The 14610-nt window shown below is 35.6% G+C and overlaps 1 protein-coding gene across 1 annotated transcript in view; it reads right to left on the bottom strand.

Annotated features, from left to right (window-relative positions):
- Window positions 1-1211: 1211 nt before the first annotated feature.
- The window catches only part of VPS41 (VPS41 subunit of HOPS complex), a 105154-nt gene continuing 91755 nt past the window's right edge, over window positions 1212-14610 (bottom strand). Inside the window, 7 exon segments of the mRNA XM_040549571.1 lie at window positions 1212-1578; window positions 3089-3168; window positions 4178-4222; window positions 5034-5133; window positions 11579-11715; window positions 13176-13316; window positions 14443-14497. Coding sequence (XP_040405505.1) covers window positions 1498-1578; window positions 3089-3168; window positions 4178-4222; window positions 5034-5133; window positions 11579-11715; window positions 13176-13316; window positions 14443-14497 — 639 coding nt within the window. The 3' untranslated portion in view covers window positions 1212-1497.

The raw sequence follows: 14610 nt of genomic DNA, 5'->3' as shown, positions 1-14610 counted from the left end.
AACCTGCACCATTTTTTGTTTTCCCCTCAGCTATTTGTATTATCACAACAGAATACTATTGCTATGTTTTGAGGGATCTAGCCTTTTACCGATAGTTCTGTTGTCTGTAACTATGCAGTTACGGCATTTATAATATACTTAAAATTGTATTCTGGTACTATACAGAACCACATTGTGGACAAAATCACACATTGGATTTCTAGAGCAGCTCAGCCAACTGCCTTGAGGATAGCAAGAGAGTATCGTGAATTTACATCAACTAGAAATCCTTTTTTATTTTTATTTTTTAATATAGATCATTTTAAGGTGTACCTGCATGGGAATAAGGTATGGAAGAATTTAGAGGGATTACGTCTTCCAGTTTTACAGATACACTGCAGTATCGCTACAGTGTTCTTTCAAAACTTCAGATATTAACTACTTGTTCAAACTTCACAACTTGTTGGTGAAGCAATGTATGTTTACTTTCAAACTTCAGTGACTAAACGGAGGAAAAATATTTGGAGTTCTGAAAATAACTTCTCATAGGGATGCTTGTATTACTTAATTTCATCAGAGAACATTATGAAGAGATTACATTCTGTGATAATGTACTCTGAAAAATCACTTCCTTTGGATGTTTAAATTAAAAATAAATGTGTTTTTGTTAATATCCGAAGAGACTTATTTAACTTACCTCTTTTGAGCTCGCAAGGACAAAAGAAAATCTTGGATATCTCATTTTTGAAAGGCCACTTTTTTCTGTATTTAAATGAAGTCATATACTACATTTACACTTACTTTATAAGTGTAAAGACCTACTGCTGACATTTAAAAATAAAGTCTCTGGATGGGTTTAATATTAGGAAAACATAACTGCATAAACTACTGCACTGTGAAGACTGAGTAAATAACCAGTTTATAACAAAATGAATGTGTTGCCACGCAAAAAAAAAGGTACATTCCCAATGTATGGAATTAACAATTAACAAGTTTGTTGATTTAATATATGATTCAGTACACAGTCAGCTTCAAGTCCTGAAGCAGCTCCATGGAAAGCAGTAAGACTCCTCATGGGTCTCACTGAAGTTAAACAGTTCACTAACAGAGTAAATCTGGACTGCAGTAGTTTGGTGAGCTGAATTCACAGTGATTCATCTTTCTTTATGTGACCATGATATGTTCCCAATATGTGAAGCACTTTAACTGATACCAAACACAAATCTCCAAACTTCTTTTCCCCCTTTTTATTTCCCTTTTCTGTTCCAGAGTTAAGTAATGAACAAGCTGAGCAGAGGAACAGTGAAATATGAATTGCAGAACAAGGAGTTCCTAGGTAAAGATTTTCACATCTTCTCTTTCCAGAAAGTATTTGGTAAGCAGGATAACTTAAAGAAAACAGTTTTAAATCACATTCAGAATTATATACAGAAATGACAACTAAACAAAAACTACAGTAGCTCTGCATGGTCCTAACAGATTTGGTGTCACACACTGGCATGTAGAACAAGGCGACTGCTATTTCTTCATCTCCAGGATTGCACTTCCTGGCCCTCGGTGTTTGGCACTGCATATGTTGCAGAACTGGACAGAAGATACCTGGAAATGAAAAAAAAATCAAGAGCCTCTTAGAGAAATATAGCCAGGTTAGAATGTGGGAAGATGAATGAAAATTGCCAATGTTTGTCCCAGTGTCACTATTCATTGTCAGGCTGTTCCCTACAGACATACTCATGGATAGGTTTAGGAAGGTGATGTAGTGGAGCATGGTAAAACAGGTTGTTTTGGAGTCAGAGGGCCGTACACCATTCACCCCACTTGTATTACCACGACCCTCCAGGCGAGTAAGTCAAATTCTCTCCACAACAAAGATGAAAAATACAGACTCAAAATGTTGCTGATTATCTTCACAGATGAAGAAGAGACTAAGTCACTTGGCTGGCTCCACTGACCACTGGATGTCTTAGTCACAGTCACACCTGAACACCCTTCCGTTTACTATCAAATAAGTGCTCATCGTTACTGCTGCATTTAGCCCTCTGTGATGCTTTATGCACACACTACTTTCCTTAACTTACATCACCAGTAACCAAGTATCAGTAACACAACTGGCTGTCTAAAGCCAAGAAATACTATAGCAGTGGAGAATTTGTTTCAGATATGGACAGATACCTGTATATTAATATGTAACACAGAATAAATATTATGTAATATGTCACATTTAAAAATCACATTTGATGAGTTACCCAGTCCCACCCCTGTCTCAGCATACTGTGATTGCTAGATAAATTTTAGATTATTTGTCAGATAATCACATTTGTGGTAAATATTATTTGAATAAATAATAGTTGGTGGGCTTTCTTGTGCAAACGATCTAATATTCATTAAGATTATGATAACAATTTAAGTATACAAGCTGTACCAGATGGCTATAAGCACTCTGCTTGGTCACTTTGCGGTGACTCAAAGTGATTTTTTAACTAGATGTTCATTTTCAGAGAGAAACAGAATCAGCAAATTTTAAATCCCATTTCCTTTGTGATTTTAGTACTATTCTTATGCTTTCATTTCTAAATTCAAACATGGTTATATCTAGAAATTACTCTGTTTTCACTGAAAAAAAATATTTCCCTAATGAAGAAAAACATTCTAAGCATAAAAATAATTGCAAAGATATTTAAATATTTGCTTTCTGAAACACAAATTGGGATCAGATTCATATAATAAAAATCACCTGAAAAAATACCTTATTCTTTTCTTTAATTAAACATATTTAAGCTGTTGCAACAGAAAAGAACTAATAAAAATTCAAATGTGTCATATTTTCTGTATGACTCAAAGTTGTGTTGCCCATTCAGATTGAAGAAATTGGTAATGTACTTCTCAAACAGCAGCAATTTCTTTTTAAATTGCACGTACTTTGGTTGCAGTGGCCCAACACATCTTTTCCCTATTCACATTCTATTACACGGTACCATCACAAATAATTACTGTAATCGTATTATAATTCCTGATAGAGCCATGCCCTTCTCCACAAATGAGAAAAGGAGACATGATTTGTCCTTTTGTCTTTGGCAAAGGTGACAGAGATAGTAAGCTAGTTCCTTACTGTGTTAGATACCGGGAGACACTCTTTGTGAAACATGTGTCTGCAGTGGAACACTACCACATTGAAGGACTTGGATGCATCTGGGAAAAAGAAAAGTAAATCCATTACAAGAGGACAATGAAACAAAGAATTCAGTGACTGCAGCTGTATACGCCCCCATTCCATTATACACACAGTGTATACATCAAGTCATATCTTTATCATATTTAATTCCAATTTATTCTGTCTTATTTAGAGAAACCACACAGAGTGATGCTATCAGGTAATGTGTCAGGTTTGAGCAACCTGGTCTAGTGGGAGGTACCCCTGCCCATGGCTGGGGGACCGGAATTAGATGATTTTTAAGGTCCCTATCAACCCAAACCATTCTATGATTCGTTCTATTCACAGCTGGCAAACAAAAAACTGGTTTTTATCTGTATACTTTGTCTTATATATTCTTGTTGAAGATGCCATAACAGATATTTTCCTGGTCAAACTACTACTCCTTAAGATGCCTGGCGACTATGCTGATATTTCTAAATATAGTTCTCTTGCAGAATGTACATCTTTAAAAATAGTTTACTGAATTTCTAGTTTCAAGACTAACTTTATAAAATGTTTTAAAACTACAGTCATTATAAGCTGTTTCAAATATGCCAGCAGTGACTGAAGCCATGAGTTTTCTACCACTCAGACAAAATGTATATTCCGTAAAAGTTTATAGTCTGCAAGTTCTGTATAAATCATAAAACAGCTATAAGCAAGATTTGATGGGAACAGCTTAGTTTCACAGTTCTGATAATCTTTAAGAATATGTATGTTGATTGACTAAAGTTCCTTCCATTCGATATAATGCAAAACAGAAAATAAGAAAATCAAACATGAGTAAGAAAGAAGAAAGAAAATCTGTATTTACTACAACAAAAATGTTCAAATTAGACTGTTCCCACACTGGAATTCAACAGCAAGGTTCACACAGGAGACTGAAATTTACACGGTGATTACCAAGGGAAGAGTATTACACATTTCTGTGAATAACAGCAAACAGTAGGTCCTCATAAAATATAAAAATAGACGGTTTCTTACTCTTCCAGAAAAGCATCCTACCTGAAGGAAGTATCGGAGACAGGCATGATTCACATATATTCTCTTCTGGGGAAAAAAAAAAAAGAATGAAATTTGTATAAATTTGTAACAACTTTATTAACATACTCCATGTTTCCTTTTTTTTTCTTCTTTTAATAAAGCGGGCATTAACATATTGCTGTTACAGAAATGGATCTTGATCTTAAAGTATTTCCTTAAGATACCTACCACAGACTATTAAAAATTGAAGAGCAATACTGAAGCAATATTCTATTAACAGCAGGAAAAATGTTTCGCTCCTCTGATTTCAGTGCAGGCAGAAGTGCAGGAGCTAGACTAAGAACAGGGCTGTAGAGACACAAGGCAAACTCCAAAAAAAAAAAGCAGCACAGGATGGGTTCCTGATTTCTCTGCAGCGTTTTCTAGCAGAAGCTCTGATCCTCTGTCTTTCCATCAGCTTTTGCCTCATGGCATTAACACACATCTTGCATGAATCACAGAACTTTTCACGTACACAATTAGCACCTTGTAAAATATTTTAAACTATTTCTAAAAACTATCTTGTTGCAGATTATTATTACCTGACTGTTTTGGCACTGAACAGCATTTTCCACTGTTACAGACTTCAGGACGCAATATATTACTGGCTATGCTGAGACTAAGAAAGTGAAAAGCTGCATGCTGGGTCTTGTTTTTGCAATACAAGTGCTTTCTTTGCAAAAGGGAAAGCAGCTAGCACCCTACTGTACTCTACAAATAAGGTATAATACTCAGGCTTTCTGTCAGCTTCCAAAATGGACTGTCATGTGGCTTAGGTTTATAAACCAAGTAAAAGACTTCAAAACCTTGAATGTCACCACATTTCCTCTGTACCCACCATCCACTAGAACACCCTTCATTTGAGTTCGATGCATTTTCTTCAACAAAGAAAGAGAGTCAGCAACAAGTATCTTCTTGCAACCTTCCCGCAGCAAGATCTATTGTGCAAAGGACACAAAATACAGTAGTTATGGAATAGATGGGCATAGCAGCTACTTTGCAAGTCATCTATGGGGTTTTGCTGTTATAGAAAGCACAAAGAATGTTTAAGCCTTTCCAAACAATTATACCTCTAGCAGTGGGGGCAAAAAGGAAAGGAGGAAAAGAGGAACATCCTGCTACTACCACCTCTATTTAAATGAAAAAAACACATTTAAATAAATATAAAATCCTTTGCAAACATACTACTGTTGTAAATTACGACAATCTTCCAGCAAGCTGCTCTTAAGAAAATAAAACTGAGAGACGTTTTTTTACATTGTCTCTCAGAAATGGTCTCTAAACCACTTCAAAACTTTCTCCAAACTCTCTTCAAAACTTTCTCTCTCTTTTTCCAGACCTTCCCTACTTACTTTAGGAAAGGCATTTACTAATCATAAAACCTTTCCAAAAAACAGTAATTCTAAATATATTTTGTTCATACGTATTTCCTACTGAGGTGTCATTTAGTTAGCCATATTAAAAAAGCCTATGCAATTAACCAAAGATCCAGATTTTGTTCCTCCTTAGCAAAAGTCTTAGATTCCTTTTTTTTTTTTTAAACTTATTCAGTATTTTACATTAGATTGACATGTTATTGTCTGTCAATGTTGTGAAACACAAAAAAAGGCATCAAAATTATACAGAGCATTATTTCCCAATGCCTAGTGAGGAAAGTTCATGAAAATATGACAAACACAAATTAAAACTTGTGAAAGTTTTCTTCCCTCCACCCCACACTAAATTGATGTTTGGAAATTTGTTTTCCAAGACTGCAATTGTTCTGAAAAATGTTTTCAAAGAGGTTCACAATCAATTTTGAGCTGAACAAACCTACAAAAAAAAAGTGTTATAAAGAGGGAGTGTCCATTTGTTTCTCCTGATTATTTGTACTACAGGAGACTTTGAAAAAAGTCTTGTGAAAATGAAATTTTTTACCCTTAAAAAAGCACAGGACCGTAAACACAATTAGGACACTATGTTAAGGCTAGAGAAAGAAGTTTTAAGTGGATATATTACTTTACTAAATTAATGAAAACATCTGGAACCAAATCATTTATTGAGGTAAAGAATCTGATTTTCTGACTATACTAGAGAAGGTGCTACTGCAGAATGAAAACCACAAGCCATGAAAACTATTTAATTTAGAAAGTCTTGATTTACATATGCCTAATATTATCTTTAGAGGAAACCACTGCAGTATGCAGAAGGGTATACCTGAAGCACAAGAAATACATTCAGGCCTTGATTCAGCTTAGCCCTCAACCAAACCCAAGTTTCTCAAGGACAATTACTTAAATGCTTCCAAAATGCGTCACAAACCAATCAAAAGCGCATTATTTTTTAGTCATTATGACCAAGAAGCCGGCGTCCCACTGTGCAAGCTGCCACCTGCCCCCTAGTGCCTCTAAGGTGTCTGAACAGCGGCTTATTCGGATTCAGAAGAGCCTAACAGCTTTTCCAGATGCTCTTTCAATCAGTGTTCATCAGATTATCATTGATGTCTGTTAGTTCATAACCTCTGTTGTGAATGGACAGACATGAATGCTACGAATGGAAGAATTATGGATGGACAGCCCCAGTTGTCCATCAGAGAGTTACTGCAGGTTCAATCCATGTTTAAACTAATAACATAATAACATTTGAGTAAAATGGCTAATCCATAAAACCTAGAGGTACTGAATCTAAATGAATTGATTTTATATTTTAAAACTGAGGTAGAGGGGGCGTAATATTAGAATACCAAAATCTTTTGATGTCTTTTTCTAAAAATTGTCAAAAAAGGTTCAGAAATTAGGCACATCATTCTGAAATGAGGCAGGTGTTTACATCTCTTCCAACAACACAAGCTTTTTGTATATTTCACTTAGGTATAGACAGAAGCTGAAAAGATTCTTATTTTATAAATTCAGAAAATGTAACAGACTTATGGCTAACACACAAGTGTACAAATAAGGGACTTTTTATATCAGCCTTCGCTGTGAGAGAGAAGTCTGATACAGCAACTATAGAAACTACAGACCTGGAGGATGATTACATGACTTACTTTAAGAAAGCTTCCCAGATTCCTAATTCCTAAGTTAAGACCACTGTGAGATCAGATAGCAGAGACTTGAACACATGTGAACAATTTCATATTCCTTTCCCATTTAATTCTCAGAGAAGCAGATAATAAAGGCAAATACAAAGATTGACTACACATTAGAGAAAAAAGGTCTTTGTTATGACTAAATCACTGTAACACTGATGAATTTCAGTCCAAAGATGATGTATATAAAAAAAATAAAACAAAACCAATAGCATTAGTTTCATTGGAAAAAAAAAAAAAGAGAGAATGTTTACTTTGCACAGAAATCCTAGTAAATGTCAATTTTTGCTACAATTTTCACATAAAAGCAAGACTGACCTCACTCTGTTGGTAAGGGAGGTTTAAAAAATAATTGCACTGGTGAAGTCCTAATGGGAACAGAGGACATGTATGAGTCTAAGAAAAGTACCATCACTAAGTGTGGAAAGTAGATTACACCAGAACAATGTTATTTTTTGGTGCTGATCAAGCCTAAGCTGTTTGCATCCATTTCATTCAAGGGGCTCAAAACAGGCAAATACCATGCTTACTTAAAAGCAAGTAGCAAACTACCTGCATTTTCAGGATGGTCTTCAAACGGCAGAGCTTTTGGCTGTGAGAGCGTGAAGCTGGCTGTCCATCCCTCATTTAGAAGCCTAAATCACTGTCAGCAGATCCTGACCTGTTCTTACTGCTGCTACCTTGGAATGTGAAATAGAAAAACAGGCACCAGACTAAAAATCTGTGTCTAGGAAATGCCTTTTGACAGGAGTTTACACATTACTGACTGAAGACAGGTTGGATATCCCAGGAGAAAGCATTCCTCCCACATTCAAATATTTCACTGTTGACAAAGAATGTTAGAACTTCTTGAGTCTCAGAACTTTTTTTTTTTGTAGTTTTGTTTTGTTTTTCCTCCAGTGAAGGTGTTCTTATATAGGAGCTCCAGTTAAATACAGTTTGACTCCAGAAGACTGTAAAAAAATATTTTATTCTGACTGAATCCTGACTTTCAGTAGAAAAAACGAACTTGCAGATTTAAAGAATTTAAGGACTGTTGGATGAAAAAGACAATACAGCTGGCTGGTGTTCTGATCTAAGTAAATATAAAAGTCAGTTCTTAAAACTACAACTTTATCTTGACAACTTTTCACTTGTACGGAGATAGCTAAGTTTTGATTCTTTGTCTTTGCAAGCCCTTTTAAATGCAAACAATAAAGATGAAAAGTATTAAGCTTTTGCCAGGATATTAATATGTCTTGGCTCCAAACAGTTAGCCTGTCACAGATTTGAATGGTATTTAGTTATGTTGGAAATGATGACTGTTAAAAAATGAACTAGGTACATATTATTCCTACTAAATATGCATGTCCCTCCTTAAGACACCATATCCTCAGAAGTTTATAAATTCAAAAGAAGTAGTCCGTGGCCTATTTTATCTACAAATTTATAGCACTGAAGAACTAGATTTCAGGAGCTAAATAATAAAAAAAAAAGTTTTAGACTACACTTAGTAACTACTCCTGTTGAAATGCAGACAACTGTAACTTTGTTTTTACTGTCTATGTCTTCATAACTTTGTCAATGTTACTGTACAAAAACACTAAAATTGCTATTGTTTCAGCAGGAAGTAAACTTCATCATTATAAAATATCAGTGGCACCCAATTATCTGTTGTGGTTTTAATACATTAACTTTGAAGATGACGAACAGAAAACATAAAAAATGATCCTTAGGAAGGGAAGGTGAAAAAAGGCAATAACTATCTGTAGTTTTATTCCCAATTCACTTAAATTCACTTAATTCCCAATTCACTTAAATGAGTGCTTAAATCTGACACTGTTTAGGAAAATACTCCTGACACTGTTTAGGAATATGCTCAGCTTTAGGTTGTATGAAATTGCATTTCCTGAAATGGGAAAATAAAAATGGTATTCTAATAAAAATAATAAGGTAGCTGATAGACCCCTACTTGTAAAGCAGAGCTGTAACTCCACAGCAGAGAAATAAATTAGTAATACTTATTTGAACTTGTGGTCTAAGAGCAAAGTCTCACATGATCAGCATCTTATTTTTACCCAATAGAATACCTAATCCTATCTCAGTGCCATGTTTGTTTGGCAGCAAACATTAGCTCCTTCACACGTGTAAGTTATCCACATTACTTTAGAGCTGAGGTGAACTTAGGGTAGCACATAAAACAGTTGCAGCAGTTCATCTAATGATATCTGCTTCATATCTGCAATATGCCAATTTTAATAAAAACTTATATTATTCAGGGAAGATGCCAGATTAAAAAAAGAAGTTACAACAAATTTTGTTGCATTACTAGACTTCCTCGCTGGATTCTCTAATGCACAGTGCAAGCTACATATGGCATGTTTTGGCAGCCATTCAATTTCATTCACTTGATTTGTTGTCATGTAAATAATTGTTTTCAAAGAGAGAAAGTCTGTCTAAAGCACTGCTTTTAGCTCATACCTACATTTCAAATCACATCTAATGAAATGTTTACTGCTACAGAAATTTAAGAGCATAATAGGAAATTTGTACCTGAATACTTGCATAAGTACAGTTTTGCATAAAACAATCTTACCAGGGCTTGCCAAAGGAGGTCACAATTAAATAACAGAAAGGCACAGCTGCAGTACTTTTTGGGAGCTGATGTTATGACAAGATCAGCACAGTTTTCATATTTGGCAGTAACTTGCAAGCCAAGCAATGGGTTCTAACTTCACGTATTCTCCTGATTTGTGGTTCTTGGCACAAGATTTTCCTTTTTACCTTTGAAAATGGGAATGATGAGACTTATGCACATACAAAACTGGTGATCTGAAGAGATGAAATCACAGAAAGTCCTAACCAAAAAAATTTGGATCGCTATACACGTTTGAAGTGTCTGGTACATTAGGTAATACAAATCAGGAATCTGAAAGGAGTTGTCTCAGGCCTGAATAGAGGACATACATTTCACAGCACGAACCTGCACAACATGATGTAAAGGTGCGACCAGGCATCATACCAACACACCAGAGACTAGCTTTGAAACAGCTAATGAGGCAGCAGTAGTAATGATGAAGTGATGGTGGAATTGCCCTCTGCTAGGAAACGCTGCTTAAGACATTTATTTACATGAAGGTCTATCTGCAAAAATGGTTCTATCAAAAACTGAGCTTGCCAACTTAAAGATACTTAGGTGAGCATGTTCAAGAGCTGTGATTGCATCTTTAAATTTCAGTGTAGACACACCATCTGTTTATAACGGTGCACTTCACATTCCTGTAACACTTCAGGAGCAGTCTTATTTTAAGCTATAGCTTACATTTCTGTAAAGAAAAATAGTCACTTTAATTTCTTTCTTTCTTTTTTTTTTTTTTGCTATATTGTTTTGCTATTGTACAAGCAAGCCAAGCACAATTTACATTAAGCTTCCCTAATTTCTATTACTCCTAAGAGGTATAAATTTTAGCCCCAGAGCTATCCAAATCTACTTTAAAATGAATTAATTTAAAATCCATGAAGCGCTTCAATGCTAAGAGCAAATAATTTTAGATACCGCTCTAGAGGTTAAACACATCCTTTTAATCCCAAAGTAATTTTGTTAAAAGCTATCTGAAGACAAAAAGGATTCTTTCCTCCCCAAAATGTAACCAAACGACTTCATCAGCCACCAACAGACTTCACATATAGGCAAAATCACTCTGGGCGCAGACGTAGAAAATGTTCCGTTTTGATTTCCACAGAATGCAGTAACAGTGGGATCAGCAGTGCAAGCAGCAGGGTACTGACAGCAACAAGATTAACATGTAACTGCTTAAACGCAGAATGCAACTTAGCTAGCATTATTTTGGAAGGATAGTAGTATCTAATTAAGTCAATCAAAAACCTGCAAATAATGCTACGACATGCAGTATATACAGACATGTACCTGTCTATCTGGGGTACCTCCTTGCACGTTACATATGTATAGGAGAACAAGACACTTAAAATGCTTCTTTGAAATACTCAAAGTCACGATCTAAAAGAAATACCTATATCATCCAAGGTTTCAACATTTCTACTTACCCACAAGGCTTATAACGGTATGAGAGAGATTTAGAAGACCAGAAGCTATCTAAGAGAAGAGAGTATTCATCCTGACTAATTCCTACCCTTTCTGTCAAAGTTTCATACCAACTGACATTGGTAACATTGGTAACGGCAGACATCCGAACAAAATGAACAAGCCTTCAGGATAACGATTTATCATGCTACTCCGTAGTGAAGTGTTTTTTTTTTTTGTTTTGTTTTTTTTGTCTTTTTGAAAATGATTATCACAGGAAGAATGCAACATTTACCTGCAAGTTGTAATCCTGAAGAATTTTCACTAGAGAGTCTCTCAAATTAGGAATCTCCATGCCTTCCTTAATGCGGTGGATCAAAAGAATGGGATCAACATGTGTTCCAATATTGTTCAACAAACCAGTAATAAAAGCTGTGAAAACCAAGAGACGAGTAAATTAAGATAAAAATCCAGGCAAACACCTGACCAAAGGATGTTTCAGTGACAGCCAGAGGCTTTGGCTGTTTCTATGACAGTTCTATACTGAGAGAGAGCATTAAGCCTCTTTCATATAGCCTTTACATCTTTCTTGCAGATATATTCACTTGAAAATAGGCCTTTGGGGAAGAGGAAGACACAGAGTTTGGCAATGCACAGAACTCCTAGGCTATCTGGAAAAGGGATACCAGAGTATCCAGTGCAAGTCATCAAAAACGTGAGTAAATAACACATTTCAATTCAATAAAAAAGGCATTTGAGCAAACAGAAACAGAAAATTAACTTCATTATTTGAATATTCCATACTTAATTACAGGGTTAAAAACCATATTTGTAAGTATTTAACCTAACTCCAAGGGAACATGTTTCTCAGCAGTGAAAAGAGTGATGCAAAAGTCTTGCTTTTTGAAGTGCAACTGGCTAAATGAAACACTAGAAGGATGAACCTCAAAGAAGGCTCAGAGGCAACCTTATTGCTCTCTACAACTTCGTGAGCAGCAGAAGTGGAGAGGGAGGTGCTGGTCTCTTCTCCCTGGTAACCGATGACAGTATGTGTGGGAATGCCACAAAGCTGTGCCAGGAGAGGCTATTGTTCTAAAGGAGTAACAGATTTTGTTCGCTGTTGCTTGTCAGAATTAGTGGTCAAGTGATGAAAAGATATTTATTCTGATATTAATTCTACAAGACATGCAATCCTTTGGATAAAGAGATCCCAACAGAGATTTTACAGTCTTGATTTAAAGCACCAGAAGAGGTTGTAAAACTAACAGGATAGTTAAAACAATTGTCTATTTTCCCAGTCATAAGAACTCTGAATCTCCCTCCTGAACAAAACTGATTAGGAGATTCTGACAGATTCTGATTCTATCTGAACTTTAAAGTTGAGTAGACGTTCATATCACGAAGAGCAAAAATACTCTTGTTATTGCAGATCTTATCTTTGTGCCACAGAAACAAAACAACATGGTTATTTTATTGAGGGGCAGACAGGTGTAGGCTTTTCATTTTCAGAATTTCAAAGGGAAGCAGCTGTAATAAACAGACCACACAACATCCTCATCAAGCCTGCTGACTATGTTTTGAATGTGTCTAAAAATAAAGCTTCATATACTGCCAAATTAAAAGCACCATTCTCTGCTTAACTTGATGTAAGGACATAACTATGCAGAGCTTAGTCAAGTGTTAAATCCCTAAGTACTCATTCTGTAGCATGCCCACGTGCTGCCTTACTGGACATTTTTATGCCCAGGACAGCTATGGCATGCTCCACAAACCAAAACACCTTCCTGGCTATCCATAAACATTTTGCTAACATGCGTGTGGATAAATCAATCCTTCACCTGCAATAGCTGCTAAGCTGCTAAACAAGGCTGCTAAGAAACTATCCTGCTTACGTGGTTTGTCGATAGAATATAAAATTAGATCTTCCCAAAGTTCTCCATCATCTTGTTCCTTGGCAAATTCAATAGCTTTATCTACATCTTGCAATTCTTCCATTATCATCTTCAAGGCACTGCGGCTATTGCCCATTCTACCTAGAAGAACAGAATAAGTAAAGAGATTATAAACCCTAAAGTACTGAGCATTGATAAATACTTAAGAAGCTTGTATTGCTCTTTCCATATGAATTTTGTAAGCATGAAGTTGCCTCAGGCTAATTCAAGACCTAATCTAATCTAATTTGACGAAAGGTATGCAAATCCCAGAGCAGTCAGTACAACCTGAACATGGGCTCAAATACTTTGCTGGGCTGGGACCCAGAGACTTTCTTAAGGATGTGTTGGGTCATATCAGGGGTTCTAAATATCAGCAATATCTGATGTAAGGTTGAGTGTGTGTGTGTATATGTGTGCATATAAACTTTAACATGAGTTACCCCCTGTTAAGAGCCTCCATGGACACACATAATTTGCCTTAAGTATAGTGCAGCCTACACCCATGGAAAATGACAGAAAGAGGAAGCAGTAGTATAAACCCTGAACTGTTCTTTAAGTAAATCCTACTCTGTTCTCAAATGGTCCACAAAACATTCTTATTTAAACAAAGATTGATTATATCAATAATAAATGTTTTCCATTCTGTTTGTGACTAATACATAAAAATCTTAGAGTCATACAATGTCTCCCATTTAGAGATACCTTGTCCTGCTGAGGAAGCTAAAAATCTAAATTTAAATTTAAACAGTTTAAAATTAACTTTATTTAAAAAAAAAAGCAACATAAGCAAATCTTCCACCTCAACAAAAGACAATACTAAGCTTCTGAGATGCATACAGAGCAAAACATGTTTTATTTCTCCCCTCCCTTCAAACAGATAGGATTACTTTACTCTTGGAGATCATTACAAAAATAAACAATTTCTGCCCCCATAACCTCTCTCCCCAAAACACACCAACACAAAACCTCAAAAAAAAAAAAAAAAGAAAAACAACAAACCAGAAACACAGTAACACAATACATGAATGTAAGACATCATACAAATAATCCAGTCTTTGTTCTACTTTCTAAATCATGTTATTTGGTTCTATTGACTATATACCAGCAGCTTTGTCTTTGGGAAAGCAAGTTAAATGATCGTAGACAATAACTCATATTTTCGCAGCTTAAACTTTATAACAAGATTAAATGCATGTTATATTTTATCACAGCAAAAGTTACTTACTCAGAAGATAGACTGTCTCTTCTACAAAGTTCCTCTGCTGGCAGATCTCTAGAGCCTTGAATTTAAGAGAAGGGAGGAGGGAAAGAGAATACAGGGAACCATGTAACATGATATTTTATTGATCATCAATGCTACAAGAGACTAAAGGATACTTTTCCATGAAGTTGC

The sequence above is a fragment of the Cygnus olor genome, chromosome 2, assembly GCF_009769625.2.
Source record: "Cygnus olor isolate bCygOlo1 chromosome 2, bCygOlo1.pri.v2, whole genome shotgun sequence".
Taxonomy (NCBI): domain Eukaryota; kingdom Metazoa; phylum Chordata; class Aves; order Anseriformes; family Anatidae; genus Cygnus; species Cygnus olor.
Note: the sequence above shows the minus strand (reverse complement) of the source record. Positions and strands in the feature narration are given on the sequence as shown.